Source organism: Gorilla gorilla, chromosome 9 (genome assembly GCF_029281585.2).
Source record: "Gorilla gorilla gorilla isolate KB3781 chromosome 9, NHGRI_mGorGor1-v2.1_pri, whole genome shotgun sequence".
NCBI lineage: Eukaryota > Metazoa > Chordata > Mammalia > Primates > Hominidae > Gorilla > Gorilla gorilla.
In genome coordinates, this window is record NC_073233.2 from 131,519,712 (window position 1) to 131,541,471 (window position 21,760).

Genomic DNA, 21,760 nt, shown 5'->3' on the forward strand with positions numbered 1-21,760 from the left:
GGCATAGTCAAGTAGAAAGGGCTTTGGCCTTGGGACTTTAAAGAACCAGCTTGCACAATTTCTGGGTTCTGTAACTAATCAGCGGTGTGATTTTAGGCTAGTCTTTTCTTTGCCTCTATTTCCTCATCTCGTATACTAAGGAAGAGAAAGATTAACTAGATGATTTTTTTTTTTAAACAGAGTTTCACTCTTGTTGCCCAGGCTGGAGTACAATGGCAGAATCTTGGTTCCCTGCAACCTCCGCCCCTGCCCCCAGGCCCTGGGTTCAAGCGATTCTCCTGCCTCAGCCTCCCGAGTAGCTGGGATTACAGGCATGCGCCACCACGCCCGCTAATTTTGTATTTTTTAAGTAGAGATGGGGTTTCTCCATGTTGGTCAGGCTGGTCTTGAACTGCCAACCTCAGGTGATCCGCCTGCCTCCGCCTCCCAAAGTGCTGCGATTACAGATGTGAGCCCTGTGCCCGGCCTAACTAGATGATTTATATGGCCACATCCTGCACCAATATTCTGTGTTCCTGTAAGTGGCAAATAATGGCAGGACCTCTGCACATTTAGCAGACTGTGTAGAAATTAGAAAGCTCTTTGCCCAAGAATCAAGACACTCATGGCTGTAGACAAGGCTCAGTCCCCACTTTGCTGTCTGCCCACTGTGAAATAAAGGGGTAAACCAGATGATCACCAATGCGGCCTCTTCCAGGGTTATAAATATGTGATCTGATTGCCTCTGTCTACACTGGCGCCCCCTGAACACTGTTTACCTGACTTACTAATGCCCCACTTTGCTTGTTACCCATTCTCTGTCCTCTTGGATGCCAGCTGACAGTCCGTTTGAAAGACATCTGTTCCATGACTAAAGAAAAAACAGCTCGCCTCATTCCCAATGCCATCCAAGTTTGCACTGATTCAGAAAAGGTAAGTGGAGTCTAACTCTGGCCTTTCTAATCCTCCCTTACTCCTCCTACTCTTGTATTTCTGCCCTTTCTTGAATTGCATGAATGTGGAAGCCAATAGGATTGGGATGAGAGGCGCTAAGGGTGATGCAGATTCCAGGAAGCACCTCCTGGGTGGACAGGCTGGGGGAGGCTGAGCAGCGGGAGGATAGAGTGGCCAAACATTGGACCTGGAGCCGGAATACCTGAATTTGAGTCCATCGACTGTAAGCGTGTTGGGTAATATCTCTAAGCCTAAGTTTTTTCACCTGCAAAATGGAGCCAGCAATACCTATTTAACACAGTCTTGAAATAATATCACATATATGAAAACATATATGAAAATTGTAAAGCAGTATACAAATGTTAAGAAGTCGTCATTATGTATCAGCTTAGCTGATTATGTCTCGAGAGGATGGGGAGTCTGATAGAAAATGGATTGTCCTTATCAGTATGGGGAGAATATGTCGGATAAAATTCAGGACAGAACAAACTTTTCACTACAGCCTGAAGATGAAGAGGTTCAAGGCTAGGGGTAGACTGGGTTTCTGCTGAAGGCCAAGTTTACAGTTCCCTCGGACTCAGGCAGTTCAGTGGCAAGAGCCAGGAGGCTTTGGGGTCAGATAGTGTTTGGTTTGACCTATATTTGTTGTTGTTGTTGTTGTTTGCTTTTGTTTTTGTTTTAAGTAGATTATTAAAAAACAATTGAAGGCCTGAGTGTTGAGAGGCAAATGGGGCCTCTGGGGGATCCTGTCCTGCAGCAGGCCTGACTTTCAGATGACTGTGCTTATAAGGCAGATCAGTGCCTTCCTGGGCTGCCCTAGTTCTTTCCATTTCAGACACTAGATTTGGATCCTGGGGCAGCTGCTCAACTCTACCCAACTCTACCATGGCTACCTGGGCTTGGAGAACACGTGACTATTAGCTACTTTTACAGTCATAGGGATCTTGTAGAAGAAACAGGTAGACAGACCCATCAAAATCTCTCATTCTGACCTAGCAAGCAGGTGAAGTGACTGCTGGTCCTAGTTCCATTGTATGTTGGGCTGCAGGCCAATTCCAAAGAGCCCAACTCCTTTTTTTTTTTGAGATGGGGCCTCACTGTATCGCCTAGGCTGGTCTCAAACTCCTAGGCTCAAAGGATCCTCTAGCTTCAGCCTCCTTAGTAGCTGGGACTACAGTGCATGCCACCATGCCTTTTTTTTTTTTTTTTTTTTTAATGAGACAGGCTCTCACTATGTTACCTAGGCTGGTTCTCAAGCAACCCTCCTGCCTCAGCCTCCCAAGTAGCTGGGACTATAGGCACAAGCCACTGCACCCAGCTCCAACTCCTTTCTTTATGGAACTATAAAGGCAAACTTTGGTGCCACACTTAGTCCTTAGTAGCAGCCCTGGCTCGTCCTCCTAGTCTTTCCCTAGTATTTGCATCAATGGCTAACTAAGCTGATGGTAGACCTCATCCTGGGGTAATACTCATTCAGGGAAGTAGCAACAAAGGAGGGTGGGGAAAGAGCTCAGGCCAGATTTGCCTACCATGATGTGTAGCATAACAGGTGCCCATTAAATCTCAGCTACTTCTGAAGTTGGTGAGAAAGAGGTATGGAGGCATTAAGACCTGACGCACTGAGTTAGTCCATAACCCTGGGCTTCAGAACAAGGTCTGGTTTTATTTTCTTGCAGAATCTTTTTAAATATAAAACATAAAACACATCTCAAACCTGCAATCTGCCAGCCTGCCTTGTTTCTACAAGTTGCATGCTAGACCATGAAACTACGTAGCAAAAGGTCTCTAAGAGGATTTGGTTGGGAGAAATAGAACAAGCAGATCTCAGGGAAGCCTGGGCTAGCCCCAAAGCTGAGCTACATCCCTGAACACTAGACCAGTCCTTGTTTTTTCAGATCCTCATATGTCTTCTTATTCACAGCATTCCCACTTGAGTCTTCATATTCTTCCTCAGTGTCAGGCTGCCATCATTCTGAAGCCTTCTGCAATTTCAGTTTGGCCCACAAGGAGACAGCATCTTCAATCTGTGTCACATTAGCAAAGTGAGCAGTGTTTGGGATGCCCAAACACCTCATGCCATGCCATGAGCATGATGCCATTCAGCAAAGTGCTGCTGGAAGGCTTTGGGTCCTCGGTAGGTGTAGTTTCCACAGATCTCACAGTTGTAGTTGATATTTAGGCCATGAAGCTTATACAGCCAGTAGGGAATGGGTTTGCCAAGTGGCCAAGTGGCAGGTTTTTGGGGTTGTAAATGATCTCGTTCTCTTCATCTTCACTCTAACTCTCACTGATTTGCTCTTTTTCGTCTTCCTCTCGCTCTTCTCCTGTCCTTGCTTGCTCGCGTTGTACATTTTCATGAGTGAGATGTCGCTGTTCTCCGAGAATCTCTACGTATTCATAGATTTGGGCTTCTAGAAAAGCAATGTCTTTGTTCCTCTCAGTGTCTTACTTGGTGCCCTTTGACTTGGGATTTTTGGCAAACAAAGAGGTATCAAGTGACTCTAGGGACTTTCCTTTGGTGCTGAATAGTCTCTGGGCTCGCTCTTCTGGGATCCTGCCACATTTCAGTCCTAAAGCTAAGAGAGCGGATTTCAATCTGTCCAAACCCAGAGAGGCCAACTCCTCTCAGGAGGAGAATGCAGAGAGGTCAAGATGGGCTCCAGCCTGCGTCAGAGCACTGGTTGTCTCTTTTGGCCATCCAGGAAAGATCCCATTCTCCCATTTCTTCTCAAATTCAGCCTGAATCTTCCCAGAAAGTTCATTCTGATCTTGGAGAGGCTTTACTCTATCTGTGTAATCCTGAAGGTACTCAAGCAGCATCTCTAGGTATCTCTTATGCTCTGCATTCCTCCTGTCTTTAGGAATGTCAAATAATTGGTCTAAGATGGACAGGTATGTGATATAATCCAGCTTCTCAGATGCCTTCAGGTTAATGTACTTGAGGCAACAGTCATGGAGATCGAGGTAAAGACCATATCCCTCTTCATCTGTGAACTCCACCGAGTTTTGTGCCTCTTCACTTGGATTCTCTCGAGCCTTCAGGAGCTCCTCAAATTCCACTGACATTGGCACGTAGATCTCATTTGTGTGCTTCCGGTGGAATTCCTTTATTTGCTTGAGTCTGTTATAGAAATCAGAAAATTCACTGGGTCCTGAAATGGCACCGAGCTCCTCCTTTCGTAATCCATCCTCATCATCATACAAATCCCTTGGGTTCCCACTGACCTCCATATACCTATCTTGCGTGGCCTGAGTGCAGTGATCAGAATTGATCTGGTCCCAGAGCATGGACTTTTTAGTGAGCATCTCTTTGGCCATGACATCCATGAGCCATTCCTTCTCCTCATGATAGCACCGCTGCTGCTCCAGTATTGACTCCATCTTCCCTTCACCACGGCCTCTCGTTGTTGCTGTTTTTTGAGGCGCAGTCTCGCTCTGTCACCCAGGCTGGAGTGCAGTAGCACTATCTTGGCTCACTACAACCTCTGCCTTCTGGGTTCAAGTGATTCTTGTGCCTCAGCCTCCTGAATAGCTGGGATTACAGGCGCTCACCACCACGCCTGGCTAATTTTTGTATTTTTAGTAGAGGCAGGGTTTTGCCATGTTGGCCAGGCTGATCTCGAACTCCTGACCTCAGGTGATCCACCCACCTCGGCCTCCCAAAGTGCTGGGATTACAGGCGTGAGCCATGGCGCCCTGCCTGGTTTGACCTATATTTTGGACACTAACCTAATTATACAAGTTGCCTAACCTCAACAGCCTGTTACCCTTTATTAGTTGTCAGCTTTGTTTATTATCTAAGACTTTTTGTGTGGTTTAAGTGAAATAGCATTTGTGGACCACCTTGTGGTTGATCAGTAAAATCTTCATTACTTTCTTTCTGTCTGTTTAATGGGTAACCTCCACAAGGGCGGGATCTCTTTCTGTGTTGTTTCTTGTCCCTCGCACATGTAGATTAGTGCCTAATACATACTAATACTCAAATATTTGTTGAATGAATGAAATAGGTCGGCAAATTAGTAGACTGTGGGTTTGTCTTGTCCTTCCGTTTAGGCTAGTTCATAGCTCACCCCTTACCCAGTTCCAGTAGGTAGGTGAAGGACATTTCTTATGGAGATGAGAATTTCAAAACAGGGAGAAAAGCACTGAGGAAAGTGTAGGTAAGAGTGGAAGGACTTTGTCACACTGGGAACTTAACAGTACCAGGTACCCAGGCCTCTGGTGTGCTGACCCCGTCACTAAAGTGGATGTACGTGATCACAGGTAACTGAGAGTCATTAGTGTTTGAGGATGAAGTCAGTATCTTTTCTTAAAGGACGGAGGACCATGTCCCTCTTAATTATATTGTAACTCAACAGATATTTATTGTTATTTTCTTTTCCAATCTAGCACTTCTTCACTTCGTTTGGGGCCCGGGATAGGACGTATATGATGATGTTCCGGCTCTGGCAGAATGCTCTCCTTGAAAAGGTAAGTACGGCCGAGTTTGCTTTTACTGTGGGACTGGCTATCTCTAGAGAAGCCTTTGTCTCCGCAGGGTTCTGGGAATCCCCCACTGATAGTATTCTCCCACTGATGGTATTGGCCTGAGTCCTGAAAGTAGCATATAATCTCCCACGAATGGCCTCAACACCCCCAGGAGTGAGGCACTCATTGTCTTCAGGGGCTTCAGTTCCACTGCTTTGAAATGTCTCAGGATTTTCTCTAATCAGTTATGGTAATGCATGCAGCCCTGAAGAAAGAAGTCCTTAAATTCACAGACCCCCAGAAATAGGAGGCACAGCAGGATAAGGACCACCAGGGAAGCACCAGGGTCAGTCAGGAGATAGAAAGGGAAAGGGGAAGAAGTGGGCAGAGCCTTTATTGTAGTTTTTGCAGGAAGGAGTGGGGGAGGCAGGGCAAGCAGGCCGAGCAGGTCTAGGATTGGCTAGTTTGAATAATTTTGGCAGGCTGCAGGTGTAGGGACTGTCTTAAGTTGCCTGGAAGCTTGGAAGCTATAACAGAGAATGGGGAGGGTGGGAATATGAGCCTTGGATGGGCTGGCTGCTATGAAAGGCCCACTCCTGGATGAGTTATTTCCTCTCTCTAGGAATTAGTTAACCCTGATGGGTCCCTCCCCAGTCAGCAAGGCCCCAGATGCCACAACATAAAGTACAGAAAATGTAGTTAACACAGCCACCACGAATTGACTAGTTGAGTGTTTAAATGAAACTATGAAGAGACACAGATGAAGGCACCCCTTCATGCAGTGAGCTGTGATTGCGCCACTGCATTCCAGCCTGGATGACAGAGCAAGACCCTGTTTCAATTAAAAAAAAAAAAAAGTTCCCACTCAGATGCAGTTGGATGTTGAGAAACTGTCTCCAAGCCAGAGAAAGAGATGTAGGAGAAAACGCACTGACACACACACATAATGTTTCCCCCAGGATTAATTTTTATGTGTGTGTGTGTGTGTGTGTGTGTGTGTGTGTGTGTGTATGATTGACATGTGTGTATTTAAATGTATACATATATTGGCCTTGACTCTAGCCCAAGCAAATGGCTGCATAAGAAAATTGAGTGGATTTATTATTTAGAGTTTCTTCTGCTCTGAGAGTCTATACCCCTAGTATCACTCCTGATAACTTATTTGAGCTGTGGTCCTCTGCCTTCACTCGCCATCAGTAATAGTAAAATGATTATGTGTTTTAGTCTCCACTGGCAGGTTTGAGTTTTCAGTTCACAGCTGCTGTCATTTTCAAATAAGACACGGGGTCATTCATATGCTTCGCAAATGCCCTCACAAATAATTGTAAGAATTGGACCTGCCGAGGAGAGTCTGCTAACTGTGCTTGTCCTGATCGTGGTTGGCCAAGCCAAGCCAGGTGGCGCTGGTCAGGGAAGGCTGCAGAGAGCAAGCAAAGGGTGGAGCAGGGCAGTATATGGTTTGGCAGAGAGGCAGATGTGTCCCAGGCAGGGTGAATGTTGTCCCAGGCAGGGTGGATGTTGCACATAAAGGCCAGAGATAGGAGGGGGAGGTCCAGGACAGAAGGAGGTAATACCTCCCTCAGGCACTATGAGGGCCAGCATAGAGAGCTGCTGCCCCCAACCCCGCCGGCCTAGAGGCAGAGCCCCAATTCTGCCATTCCAGGCACTTCTCCTTAGTCAGAAAGCTGGAATCCTAGCTCAATGTACTCTGTCAGCTGCCTGCTTCTTAAACCATACCTGAAACCGTGGGCTTGGGAGCTCTCAAATTCTTTTTTTACTCCCAATGGAATATTGTTCAATTTTTACTTTATTTTATTTTATTTTTTTATTATACTTTAAGATTTAGGGTACATGTGCACAACGTGCAGGTTAGTTACATATGTATACATGTGCCATGTTGGTGTGCTGCACCCAAATTCTTTAGGAAGTCTATTGGTGCAAACATTTTTGAAATGGGATTTTTTTTTTTAAAGATAATGATTGCTTCTGTTTTTCTTCATGCCCTTGCCCTCTTTTCCACACACTTATCCCTGCCACCTTCTCCCCTTCCTCCCAGTTTGAGACTCATTCATGGTCTCTGCCTCTGATCTTAGTTCTTTGACATCCCTTTGCCTCTCTCTGGAGACTCTGAACCCAATGAGAACAAACTTTTCTTAGAACAGTGTTTTTTTGGGAGGACACATAGGCACCCAGTGAAATAAGAAAACACTGGAACTAATGCATAAAACGCCGGAACTAACTGCAGACAAACAGATTCCACCTCAGGTTGGGTAGTCACACGGTTAGGTGAGATGACCTGTAAGGTTCCTAAAACTGTGGGAACATAAGACTCTACCCATAGGAACTGTCCAGCTATGGAATGCGCCACCTTTGAGGTCGAACCTCATTCTTGGAGGTGATCCAGTAGGGTCTGTAAGGCCACAGTTAATACAAGAGGAGATTTCTGTGCAGTGTGGTGGGACACCAGGTCAGGGGACCTCTGGGCATTCATTCAGAGTGCTAATCAGAAGCTCTGGGATCCCCTTGGCCCCAGAGTCACATGGGTTTATGCCACTCAGTGCTGGACCTTTTCCATAAGAGCAAAAGGTGAGACAGTTACCATCCTCTGGGAGCCAGTTGGTCACATTCTACAAACCTCTGTTGAGGGATCGGGCACCGAAAGGCCAGTTCCTGGCTTTGTTAAAGTCCACATTCCTAGGCAGAAGACTGGTGTCCTGCTGAGACCCCCAAGGCAGATGGGGGTGGTGGCTCGCCTCTCATTCAGCTAAGGAGAGAGGAGTTTCTCCTCTTCTCCAGGGGAAACAGCCCGGCTTAGTGCCTCTGTGCAGAGTCGGGGAACCTGAAGGAGGAGGGCTAAGTCATTCCTTTTCTCCCCTGAAGCCTCTGTGTCCCAAGGAGCTCTGGCACTTTGTTCACCAGTGCTATGGGAACGAATTGGGCCTAACCAGTGATGATGAGGACTACGTGCCCCCTGACGATGACTTCAACACAATGGGGTGAGTGAGGCCGAGGGCGGCTGCCCAGAGGCAGCCATGCAAATGCCTGCAGGAAGAACCTGCCAGGCAGAGGGAACAGCACACATGCCTGTGCAGCCATGGAATGAACTATGGAATGAACGAGGGAAAGTGGTCACAGGTGAGGTCAGGGAGCTCGAGGAGGCAGAGCCTAAGGGCCTGGCCAACTTTATGGTTGGCTTTTACTGAGAGTGGGATGGGAAAGTTTAGCATAGATAATTGCTAAGGTCTGATTTAACATTTCAGCAGGATCACTCTGGTCTCTGCACTGAAAATACATTAAAGGGGAAACCAGGGCAGAGGCAGGGAAACCCATTAAGAGGCTGTTGAGTAATTTAAATAGTTAGATGAGGGATGGTGGTGGTTTGGAGGAGAAATGGCAATAAGTGTTTAGTTCCTGAATAGATTTTGAAGGATATGTTGATGGAACAGAAAGGAACCAAAGGTGGCTTTCAGATTTTTTTGGTTTTACTGCCTAGAAGGATGGCATTGTTCCAAATGGAGATGGACAGTACTGTAGGCAGAGCAGGTTTCAAGGGAAAGATCAGGAGGGTAGTTTTAGGCAAGTTGAGATTGAGATGCCTGTTAGCCAAATGGAGATGTCAAGTGGGCATTTAGATACGGAGTGTGGAGTTCACAGGGAAGCCTGGGCTGAGGCCTCAAACGCAGCAATTATTAGTGGATAGTCATGAGATTAGTTGAAATTTCAAGTGACTCGGTGAACCTAAAAAGAAGTTCAAGGATTGCCTGGGAGCACTCCACAAGGGGAAGAAGCAGCTGAAGGGAGCTTGAAAGCACATGCAGTGAGGGAGGAAGGCCCTAGGAAGGTTTCCTATCCTGGGAGCCATGGGAAGGAAGTGAAGCAGAAGGTATTGTCACTGTATCACATGCTGTCGATAGGTTAAGGAAGATGGGAAGATGTGCCTGTAGACTGGCACAAAGCATGCTTGAGGGTGGAAGGGTAGCTAGCTGCAGGCTTGGTGGTGGTGCAAGAGGCATACGGGGAAAAAAGCAAGAAAAGAGCATCAAATGTCTATTGTGCTTAGGTCTGGGCTCAGTCGAAATAATAGTGTAGTCGCTTAACCTCTATGAATACCTATTTGGTTATCTCCAAAATGCACATAATGATTTCCGGAGAGTTGTCAAGCATCTGGATTTGTTAAGTACAGGTCAGGTGATGGTGATGATGATAGGGTGATGATTGCTCCCTTAGAGGAGGCTACAGCGGCATCCCTGAAGTGTTGCTAGACGAGCACCCACCTTCATCTCAAGGAGGTTTTCTTTCTAGGTGTATAATGCAGGGAAGTTTTCTAGTTATCATCAAGAATTTGGGCAATGTCACTGAAGGAGTGCTCATGTCCAGAGTCCTGTCTTAGTCACTGTTTGGGAAATGAAATGCATGCTCAGAACCCAGATATTTGATTCAGAGGCTTAAAATAGGATGGGCATCCATGGAAAAAAAAAATAGCTTAAGACAAATAATCCTTTCATTTAGGTAGGGATAACTCTAAGGAGGCTGCCTAGGAAAGGTGAGTTTGCAGCCAGGAATTTTACATGGGGGGCAGGGAGGGGTGGGGTGGGATATGAAGGAGATTTCAGAAGAGCAATGGGGTAGGCAGGGGATTTTTGGTTAGAGGAAGATCACATACAAAGCAAAGAAGCAGGAAATCTCATAGATTTGGATGGATAGAAAGGTCTGAGATTCTTAGAATAGTTGGCCGTCTTGAACCACTGAGGTTAATGTGGACTCACTGGTGTCTCCTCTCAGATACTGTGAAGAAATCCCTGTGGAAGAGAATGAAGTGAATGACAGCTCATCCAAGAGCAGCATAGAGACCAAGCCAGACGCCAGTCCACAGCTGCCCAAGAAATCCATCACCAACAGCACACTAACATCCACAGGGAGCAGTGAGGCCCCCGTCTCGGTATGGGCAGTCAGCCTTTGACTTCTACCCCCAGTCCTGTGGCCAGCGTTTCCTAGCATAGTTCACTGGGAACCCAATCTGGGGAGCAGGTAGAGAGGAGATTGGTTACATTGTGGTCAGTTTCTTCAAGGAGGCATTCAGGAGCAGATGGGCTTTCCGTATTCTAGTGGCATAGCCCAGGGTCCAGAGCTGGGGCTAGGTGCCTGGGGTACAAGACTGGGTTTGACTTCTGAGCAGATGAAAACCATTTCAAGCCCACTGTGCTGGGCTGCTGCTGATCAGCCCTTCTGGTAGAGAACAATTCCAGGTATTTTTTCACTGCCTTGATCTGACGTCAAAGTCATGCATGAATATAGAACTATAGAACAATTAATTGTTTATCCACTCATTTGGTTGATATTTATTGAGTATACGTATTGTGGCTTATTTCTCCACTGTGGTAGACTTTATGGAAGCCATAAAAATGTGTAAGAGAACCTCTGTCCTCTGGGACTCTGTTAATAGAGGAGGTAGAACCTTGATGAGGAAAGAGGGTCAGGGCACGTGCTGGCAGGCAGAAGAACAGGTAGGGTTCTTCAGGAAAGGACTCCCTCAAAGAGCCTTGTATTTCAGTAGGCTATGGATTAGACCACCTGCCTTCAGAATGAAACATTATTCATTGGATACCTGGTCTTTATTTTCCATCTTTGAGGTTATCTTTAAAATGTAAAGAGTTGTGTCGATTCCCTTCCAGGGCTAATGAGAGAATGAGTTTTAAAAAATGCTTATGAAGCCTTTTGAGCTTCTTAGGATAGACAGGTACTACCTGGAGGCAGGCTGACCTTGTTGCAGGATGGTGCAGGTGCGGCTCCAGGAAAGGGCCTGGGCCTGTGGGGACCAGCTCTGTGCATTTGGGGAGCTTGTTTTGCTGTTGGAGTGGTGAGCGTGAGAAGTGCAGTAGTCCTTGTACTGTGTTTGCCCATCCTCTGTGGCAGCTCTGGGGAAGGGCTTTGGAGCCTGACTCTGACTTCGCTCTTGAGCAGCTGAGCTGGGAGTATGAGAGCTGCCAAGGCCTCATCCCTAATCTCCCTTTGGAGAGTAGATCCAGACCAGGTTTCCCTGGTGGGTGACTCCTCTGTCTTGGCTCCAGTTTGATGGGCTGCCCCTGGAGGAGGAGGCACTGGAGGGAGACGGGTCCCTGGAGAAGGAGCTCGCCATTGACAACATCATGGGGGAGAAGATTGAGATGATTGCTCCTGTGAACTCCCCTTCACTGGACTTCAATGACAATGAGGACATCCCCACTGAGCTCAGTGACTCTTCCGACACACACGATGAAGGTGGGCATTTGAAAATGGGTCTGGAGTGGCCCTTGCTCTGTTTTGAAGGCTAAAAGGAGATCTCTATGTGGGGACTGTAGTTAGTCTCTAGGTTCCTGGTGGAGAGATGGGAGCAGAGCTTCCTCAACAAAAGGTACCTGTTATTAGTTTACATCCCTGTTTTCAGTCATATGCTGTAGGAGCCTCCCATAGATAATGCTTTGTTCTGTCATTTAGTCTTGTCGTTAAATTTTCCCCCTATTGACATTGGCTTGCCTTGCGACCCTGACCCTCACAGACATGCAAGTCTAGGCAATGTTTATAAGCCACAAGGAAGGCGCCAGTCAGCTGCTCCCTGGAAATAATTAGATTTTAACAGAAACGTCCTCAAGATAGCTGCGAAACTTGTTAATGCAATTTTTGCTGCATGGGGTATTTAGGCCCAGCTAGAAGAAAAGGTGTTGCTGGGTCAAATAGGGTTTGGAGACTCCCTTGTTTCTCTAATTTTTGTAAGCAGGTAGCTTCTAACTTCATGCCTGCGTAGGATTAGCTTCTAGAACCTCCCTTGGGAACATGCTGCTTCTTACCTTCCATGGAGAGAAGCCAAATTCTCAGCATTCATGAAATCAGTTGATGGATTTCCTCCATTGAGTGAGTGGTCTGTTATGACTAGTGAGCATATGAGCACGGTGCTCACTTGTGGATCTGTGGACACCTCTCCCAGGGGCCACCTGCAGTGGTTTTCTAACTTTTGGTTGGCTTACCCACCCCCATCTAGAGTCCAGGGTTGGCACAAGTGACTGCATGGGTTAGACATTGCCTAACTCCAGGGTGCCTTTCACATAAACTAAGGTGTGAATACCCACTGCGCTGCGCTTGTGCAGTGTCCATCTGTGCAGTCACAGGACTTGACCCTACAGGGTACTTCAGAGTTCTCTGGTTTCCTCAGGGTCCTAGGGGTGCCAGAAATGTCAGCCTCCTCCTGAGATCACATACCCACCCATGCAGGTGCAGTAATTGGGGACTGAGGGGTGCCAAGGGCTCGGGGGGGAGCACTGAGGCTTTAGCAGCTCTCCTGTATCCTCATTTGCATCCTCCTGTAGCAGCTGGAAAATTCAGATTACAGGTGAAATTCCCTGGCTGGCAATCTTCTGTATATGGACACAGTGATGTGCCAGAAGGGCTCTGCATCCCTGAGACTGAAGGAAGCTCCACTTTTGGAGCCCTCCCACACCTTACTCTGTTTGCCTTTCATTCTGATTTGAATTCTTATTTTGCTATATGATGAAGCTGTAATCCTAAGTTTAAAAAGGGGAGTAGGTATTGACATCATGGTAGAAACAGGCTGTCTTATGGAACTGTAGTTAGGGATCACAGCCTATTGGACCAGCCCCAGCCTTAGCAGCAGTTCTGTACACTGACTCTTCCAGATTAGTCTGCGTTCCCTCGAACAGACCTATGCCATGGGTTACAACTACAATTTGTTGTCGATTAGAGTTAACTTACAGACTCTCAAAACCCCATTCTTTGGGTTTAGGCAACTTCTAGAAGTAGTCATTTATTTGAATTTTAGTCTAAGATCAACTGAATTAGGGAGGTTTGAAAGTGTAAAAGCAAATCGTACATTCCCAAACACTTTGTAAAGAAGGAATGGGTAGTGTCAACTAAAGGAAATGGTGTGCATCCCAGCAAAAGAAAGAGACCGAAAGCAAAGTCATAAACCGTGCCCACGAGCTCAGCTGTCCTGCTCCGTGGCCTCTCCGTACCCTTGGTGACTGTGCCCATATTAGCCAGAGACCTAAGTGCTCTTGGAGGATGTCCCTGGGGCCCCGTCCCCCTCCGCTGTCACTATCTACTTCCTGATCCTCTCTTCTGTGCAGGAGAGGTCCAGGCCTTCTATGAGGACCTGAGTGGCCGGCAGTACGTGAATGAAGTCTTCAACTTCAGCGTGGACAAGCTCTATGACCTCCTCTTCACCAACTCGCCCTTCCAGCGGGATTTCATGGAGCAGCGGCGCTTCTCTGGTCCGTTCTGCTGGGACTGTACCCCCCAATTCCTCCCTCTTCATCCTCACTTCTTCCCTCTCTACATTTGCTTCCTTCCCTTCCTTATTCCTCTTTCCACACACCCTCCATCCCTCGGCCACCTCAGGGCCCAGACACCCTCTCTCCAGCCTTCTGTGGTGCGGGAGCTCCCTCAGGCCCTGTTGCCCTCCCTTTTCACCAGCCCTGCAGCTTCACCCTTTCCCACTACACACCAGGCACTCGATGCCGGCCCCTAAGACCTACCCTATCCCTGCCCTCACAGGGCTCACCGTCTAGTGAAGCACAGTGGCTCTCACTCGCTGGCAGCACCCACTCTATGCCATGCACGTGATGTTATCTCATTCAGACCTCACAGCTACCCTGTGTGTGGGCACCGTTGAGGCTGCTGGAACTCAAACTGTTAGTGCTTGCCTGACCTCATGCAGCTAAGAAGGAGCTAGGCCGGGCCTCACATCTAGGATCTGGGGGTTCATGCTTTGACCCTCTGTGCTTCTGCCTCCTCACCTTCCCCCAAACTCTTCCTACAGCAGGGACCTCTAAGCATCCAGCTGTAACAAAGCATTTGGGCATCAGCGATCCTGTGTGCCAAGAGGAGAGGGCACGCTGAGGGCACGGGGAGGTCATGGCTTAGAGGAGAGGACTTGTTCCCAAGGGACCCTAGGCCCTCGCCACAGTAACACCAGTGTTGCCAGCACCCCCGTAGGTGGCCCCAAGACCTCCTGTCTCAGTCCCAGGAACAATCAGCATTCTGGAGCGTTGTGTAGAATTTTGACAATGCTACAATGAGCCTCTTTCTGCTTCGGCTACTCCTCCTCTTCCCACCCTCCCCCCAGCCCTCGGGCTCCCATTGGCTTCCTTTTGGGGGCCAGGCAGTAGTAAGCACAGTCCAGAAGGTCACTTGGAGGGGAAACTTGGATTGGGGAGAGGGCTCTGCCCTCCCTTCCTCATTCCAGGGCTCTCCTCTACCCTTAGATATCACCTTCCATCCATGGAAAAAGGAGGAGAATGGAAACCAGAGCCGAGTGATTCTTTACACCATCACCCTTACCAACCCTCTGGCTCCCAAAACTGCCACTGTCAGGGAGACACAGGTGAGCAGAGCCACGGATGCACAGAAGAGCGAGCTGGAAAATCCCGTGTTCTGTCTTGAAGGATTAAGGGCAGATGTCAGGAAGAAGTTTCAGGGCGCAAGTGTCATTTTGCCCCAAAGCGGTGGTGGCGTCTTGCTTGTTTACATGCTGCTGATTCCAGTGATCCTGGTTCTCCTGTTCAGAAGCCGTGGGGTGGGGTGGGCTTGGGGAGGCTGGAGAAGGTGCTTTTCCAAGCTTCTTGCTCCTCTTCAGTTTTGTCCAATGGACCTTTCCTGCCCGCAGACCATGTACAAGGCGAGCCAGGAGAGTGAATGTTACGTGATAGATGCCGAAGTCCTCACGCACGACGTGCCCTACCATGACTACTTCTACACAATCAATCGCTACACGCTCACCCGCGTGGCTCGGAACAAGAGCCGACTCAGGTGTGGTGTGTGGAAGTCCCAGTGCGGTCAGACGGGGGTCCTTACCTTAGAGAACATTCATTTTCTCCTAACGGGGAAGGAGGAGGTGGGGAGTGCTTGGCTGCTGACTCTCTTTATTCTACTTTCTCTCCGAAGCCTTATGAGGCTCACCCACCACTCTGTTTGAGTTAATTATTCTCTCCACTCTCTACATCTTGTTAGTAAAACTTGTATAGCTACTACTATTTATTGGTTGTCTGTGGCTTATACAGTATAGTGTAGGCGCTTTACCTACATTCACTGGAGTCTTTAGAATGACTCAAAGAGGTGGATTTATCTTCATTTTTCAGATAAAACTGAGTTTCATATGAGTTCAGGAACTTTGCCAAGAGTCATGTCTTTAGTAAGCACTGAAACCCAGATCTTAGAGTTGTAAACCTGTGCTCTGTCCACCATGCTGCGTGGATTGCCATTAGTGTTAGACAGTGAGCTCCACGAGGACAGGAATTCCATTCCACTTACACTTTATTCCCAGCACCCAGCTGGGTCTGCACGTATCAGAGTCCAGAGAACACTGATTGAGTGAATAATTAGTTCTGGGCACTGTGAAGTGCTTCCAAAGGAAGGAAGACATTTAGACCCTGACATTTTAAGAAACTTGTAGTCTAATTGAAAAGGCAAGACACACACCCATTTGAAAATCATCAGACTGTTTACCTGTACCTTAGACCAAGTTCTTTTGGTTGTAAGGAGCCAAAAATTCACTGATGTAGTTCAAATAAAAGTTTAGTAAAAGGTTGCGCAGAGATCTCTTGGGCTTCAAGAAGTGCGCATCAGGAGGGACCTTTGTGCTTCGTGCCTATATTCACACATTTTGGGAGGCTTACGCAGGAGGATTGCTTGAGCCCAGGAGTTCAAGACCAGCCTGGGCAATGTAGTGAGACCCTGTGTCTGCAAAAAAATAAAAGTTCGCCAGGAGTGGTGGCGTGTACTATAGTCCCAGCTACTCGGGAGGCTGAGGTGGGAGGATTGCTTAAGCCCAGGAGTTCAAGGCTGCAATGAGCTATGATTGCACAACTGCACTCCAGCCTGGGAGACAGAGTAAGACCCTATCTCTTAAAAAAGAGGGCCTGCATCTTTTTCATTCTCTTGGTAATTTTTGGGGGGTTGGGTGTTCTGTGCTTCCTCCTGAACATGTACTCCTCCTTCAGCCTTGCTTCTCTTCCTCCTTCCTTCTTTTATTTCCCTTCCTTCTCTCTCCCTTCTCTTCTTATCCTTTCCTCCGCAGTGCCTAGGTTTCTTAATTCCAGGTTCCTCAGAAGATCTTTCAATTGCATCTTTTCTCTGCAGCCATGCAGAGGTAGCTGGGTGACCTTGAACAGACCATTATAGGAAGGTGCCCATCCACGATGCAGTCAGCGGTTGTTGAGTTGGGGAGTGACGTGTCTCCAAGTACAGGCATTCTCCCATCGGGACATGGGTGGAGGTGGCATCCCTGAGGAGGGGGATGAGGCCGGGCTGGCAGCCTTAGTCACAGGGCAGGATGGGGCGGGATGGATTAGCTGGGAGAATCTATTGACAGATGCAGATGAACCTAAAGGGGAGGCAAAGAGCAGGGCTGCTGCATAGGAGAGAAAAGAGCTGATACTGCAGGGGGTATGGACAGAAGTGTGACCAGCGACTGGGAGCAAGAATGCTTGGAAAAGAGCAAGAGCTGGTGAGGTCTGGGGTGCAGTGGAGAGGCAGGAGCCAGGGCTGGCAGCAGATGATACTCTTTTTTTTTTCTGAGACAGGATCTCACTCTCTTCCCCAGGCTGGAGTGCAGTGGTGTGATCATGGCTCACTGCAGCCTCAACCTCAACCTCAACCTCCCATTAGCTGGGACTACAGACATGACCCTGGCTAATTATTTTTGTTTTTGTAGAGATGGGGGTCTCACTATGTTGCCCAGGGTGACTGATACTTTTAAAGGTTAAAGTGATAAAACCCCAGAACTTGACTTAGACTTAAAAGTCTCTGGAGAAGGAGAGAATGACCCTGATGAAAGGATGAGCCATCTTACTTTCTTTCAGTGTCAGTTTCTCAAAAGACTTGAACCTCAGGCAGAGCTTCCCCTTGCCTGGCAGGCAGGCTGCTGGGCCCTATGTGAGACCCCTGAGAGGAGGCAGTGTGCCATCATAAGAGAACTCTGGAGTCAGAACCCTAGTTGTTAGCCTTTGCTCTGCTTAAATATCCTACGGCTCAGTTTTCTTATCTATAAAATGGGGGTAAATCCACCAGCTCCACTGACTTCAGAGGGTGAGATGGATGTGGAAGGACTTCTTAACTTGTAAAGTTTAGTACAAATGTGAAGCGGATTTGGCCTTAACTCCGAATTTCCCTTTTCCCAGCAGAGGCAGGTCCACCCAGGAAATGACTGATCTTGTGTCTGGCTTGCTCCTCAGGGTCTCCACAGAGCTGCGCTATCGAAAACAGCCCTGGGGGTTAGTGAAAACGTTCATCGAGAAGAACTTCTGGAGTGGGCTGGAGGACTACTTCCGCCATTTAGGTGAGCACTGCAATCCTTGCTGCTAGCTGGGCTGCAGAGATGGTAAACTGCACTGCGGCCGCCCACCATTCAGGGGAATGGTATTGAGAATAGAGGCAGAGACTGAAAGGTGAAGTAGTTTCATGAGGTACCCACACCTGCTTCAGAAGTGGACACCAAATTTGGCATGTATGTGGACACGTGCATTTTTCTAGACTGTGTCTAGGATGTTTAAGAGATCATTGAGGGATCTATAAAACACCCCTCACCCCAAAAGGAACCACAGACCTAGTGATATAGGTGGCTCTGTGACGAGAAGTATTTGTAAAATGCCTGTGAATGCATCTATTTAAGAAGTGTATGCCCCAAATTGTATACATGAGGGTGCAGATATTGGGAACATATGGTTCCTTGCAATGTTGAACAACCCCAGAGGAAGGGTTTGACTGGGGCTGGGTCCCACAAGTACCTCCTGAGGCTCATGGGCATCCCTGAGGATCATCAACCCACCCAACCAACTTCCCAGAATACAGAATAGGAAAATGGTTCTGCAGAGAGTTGCATTGGAGGGCTGAAAGTGGCCTCTCCTGTGGTCCTTTTGTCTCTGATAGAGAGCGAGCTGGCCAAAACGGAGAGCACTTATTTGGCTGAGATGCACAGACAATCTCCCAAAGAGAAGGCCAGCAAGACTACAACGGTGCGGAGGAGGAAGCGTCCCCATGCCCACCTGCGAGTCCCTCACCTGGAAGAGGTGATGAGCCCGGTCACCACGCCCACAGATGAGGATGTGGGCCACAGGATCAAACATGTGGCAGGTGTGTGCCAGGTGGGGACAGGTCGGGTGGACTGAGCTTTGGGCTGGAGCTGCATGCCCACACCAAGGCACACACATGTACACTCATTTTGCACCTTGGCTATAATTTGTATATAATTTGAACATAAGTCACTAAATCTGAGGCTCCCAATTCTCTGTTTCTCTTTGCTCTTTAAGTTCCTCAGCCCCAGCTGAACCCATATGTGTGCTCTAATTAACAAAAGCTGCCTTAGTGTTTATGCTTTCGTGTTGCCCTAGTTCCATGTCTACCTGCATAGGCTCAAGTATGAAGCTTCCAAGTTCTTGGGAAATACACTAAGGAGATCCCACAGCTCAGACCACAGAGATTACCTCATTACACAAAGATCAGGGAGTCCAAGACAGTCCCCGTTCACTTCAACCCGCATGGGCCAACCCAGGCTTGCCCTCTCAGGCCGTGGACTCCCTTAATATTTCTTCCTCTTCCCACCCAGCCATTCACATCCTTGTCTTTGCTGAATCCTGGAAACCTGGGACTCTAAGGGGCCTTAGAGACCAACTAATTGAGCTGGATATGCACAGGGGAGGCAGAAGAAGAGGGGAGAGTGGGGGAAGAGTGCCAGCCTTCTGCATGCCCCCTAGCTTCACCCCTAGCACTTCCATGTTACGTGTTTTGCATTTAAGATTTCTGACTGACATTGCATTTGAGTAAACTGACTCTCAGAGAGCTTACATGACTTGTCCTCCATCATGTAGCTTACTAGGAATAGATCCAGACCCGGAAGCCAGCCGTCTTTAGTCCTATCCCAATGCCACATCCCCTCCCATAGCTGAAGATCCCTTTGTCCTGGGCCTGTGTATCCTAGCTACATGGGCCTGTTGATTTTCTCATTTGTTCAATGATGACCTGACCCAACCCATGACCTTGCCCTTGAGGATTTTACCTTCTCCTCTTGGAGAGCTGGCAGTCTCCTGCATATCGTTGCTGTCACAGTGTCATGGACATTTTTCCATCAGTCTCTGATGTTTGCTGTTTGACCAGTGTCCCCACCAGCAGTTGTTGGACTTGTGGGTCACCATGGTGATGGTCTCTTTAATTCTCCCCACAGGTTCCACGCAGACGCGGCATATCCCTGAGGACACCCCCAACGGTTTCCACCTGCAGAGCGTGTCCAAGCTGCTGCTGGTTATCAGCTGTGTGTAAGGGACTCTAGGTTCTCCTATCCTGCCCTCACCACCTTCCCTTTCCAGCCTGGTGCCCCAGCCCTCGTCTCTTGAAGCATCTGAGCACCCTTACTGTTTGCCCTGGTTTTTGCCTTGTCCTCTAGTCTTCTCTGTCTGGATTGGTTGCTCTGCCTGTTGCTTACCTCTTCGCTTCTTTTTCTCTGCTTTGTTCAGCATTTACTGTATGCTAGGCCTTCAGAAGAAAACGTTTCATGCAGCATCCATACCCTTCAGGGTTTCAGTTTCAAGTGGGTGAGAGAGACAGAACATTTGAAATTCCTGCACAGATGGTTAAATGCTAACAGAGAAATGCTAGAGGGCATTTTAGGAGTTCATTCCTTCATTAGATGTTCTGGGTGTCTGCTCTGTGCCAGGCACTGGAAATGTGCACTCATGGAGCCCACACGTTGGCAGGGTAGCCAGACAAAATCAATGCCTACAATACAAGAAAAGTGGATGCTTATTTTAATGTAGACTATTTATAATAATTGCTATGACATTATAAAACAGTAGGCACAGTAACTTGCATAGAAAGATGCTATGCTGGCTGGGCATGGTGGCTCACGCCTGTAATCCCGGCACTTTGGGAGGCCGAGGCAGGAGGATCATGAGGTCAGGAGATCGACAGCATCCTGGCTAACATTGTGAAACCCCGTCTCTACTAAAACTACAAATATTAGCCAGGCGTGGTGGCAGGCGCCTGTAGTCCCAGCTACTCAGGAGGCTGAGGTAGGGAAGGAAGATGCGCTACTGATTTGAGGGACCATACATGGTTGTGTCATTCACAGACATCTGGAATTTAGCAAAGCATTTCCAAAGAAGACATTAACAGTTCCAGGTATGTCTCAGGTGCCATAGGTTATCCAGGAAGAGGTGACAGATTTCTGCTGATGTGGTCCTGGAGCTCAGATGACAAGTGTAGGCTGCAGTCACTGCTTAATTATCCATAGCATTACAGCCTTGGTGTGAATGAAAGCATCCATAGAGAGTATAGCATGTGACAAACAAGACAAGGTCTAGGACGGTCCTGGGGACCACCTACAGGAGGGAAAGCCACGAGAAACATAAGGTGGACTCTTTCACCAACCTTAATATGTCACATAAAAGTAAATGCAAAATTCTTCTGATGACAGCATAAGAAACGAAGATATTTTTACAAAATTAAAAACAAAAGTAACTGTTGGCCGGGCGCGGTGGCTCACGCCTGTAATCCCAGCACTTTGGGAGGCCGAGGCAGGCGGATCATGAGGTCAGGAGATTGAGACCATCCTGGCTAACACGGTGAAACCCCGTCTCTACTAAAAATACAAATATTAGCCAGGCATGGTGGCAGGTGCCTGTAGTCCCAGCTACTCGGGAGGCTGAGGCAGGAGAATGGCATGAACCCGGGAGGTAGAGCTTGCAGTGAGCTGAGATCGCGCCACTGCACTCCAGCCTGGGCGACAGAGCCAGACTCCGTCTCAAAAAAATAAATAAATAAATAAATAAATAAATAAATAAATAAATAAATAAGTAAATAAAAGTAGCTGTAAAACTAGTAAAAGTCACACTTAGCAACATCGATTTAATGTGATTCATGCCATTGTTCTGTTAAATTAAATCTCTTGTATTGGATTTTGGTTTGTAGAGCACTGTAACCTCAAGTTAGTTCTGTGTTTAAGCTCTTTCTGCATTTTGACTTTAAGTAGAGAAGGCCTGCACTCCTGAGCAAATTGTATAGCATGTTATTAACTAACTTTTGGGTTTTGTAAGTTTAGAATGATCAGACTCTCTAATTCAATGCTGCAGGATCCAGGCCAAGTGTCTGCCGACAGCCTACACGTGGGACGGGCTGACACAGCACAGCTTGCCCTGTGTCTGGCAGGCTCTTGCCCCCACATGCCTGCTGCAGTGTGACTCAGCCACCTCCTTTCTCTATTTCGACAACTGCGCAGGCTTCACTTAGACAGCACATGGGGTATCCCTTGACCTTCACTTAGCACAGACAGGATTGCAAACATAAACCCAAATGCAGGCACCAAGATCGTGAGCAGGCTGTG

At 47.8% G+C, this 21,760-nt stretch overlaps 1 protein-coding gene and 1 pseudogene across 14 annotated transcripts in view; one reads left to right on the forward strand and one right to left on the reverse strand.

Moving 5' to 3' along the window:
* The window catches only part of GRAMD1B (GRAM domain containing 1B), a 262,296-nt gene that overhangs the window by 229,598 nt on the left and 10,938 nt on the right, over nt 1-21,760 (forward strand). For all 14 annotated transcript variants that reach the window (XM_031015830.3, XM_031015835.3, XM_055355808.2 and 11 more), the window contains 11 exons: nt 817-912; nt 5,323-5,403; nt 8,281-8,396; nt 10,183-10,339; nt 11,469-11,658; nt 13,518-13,661; nt 14,655-14,773; nt 15,056-15,198; nt 17,622-17,725; nt 18,316-18,519; nt 19,607-19,697. In XM_031015830.3, the coding sequence (XP_030871690.3) occupies nt 817-912; nt 5,323-5,403; nt 8,281-8,396; nt 10,183-10,339; nt 11,469-11,658; nt 13,518-13,661; nt 14,655-14,773; nt 15,056-15,198; nt 17,622-17,725; nt 18,316-18,519; nt 19,607-19,697 (1,445 nt within the window). The remainder of the gene's footprint in view (nt 1-816; nt 913-5,322; nt 5,404-8,280; nt 8,397-10,182; nt 10,340-11,468; nt 11,659-13,517; nt 13,662-14,654; nt 14,774-15,055; nt 15,199-17,621; nt 17,726-18,315; nt 18,520-19,606; nt 19,698-21,760) is intronic.
* LOC101129741 (splicing factor 3A subunit 3-like) lies at nt 2,737-4,314 on the reverse strand (annotated as a pseudogene).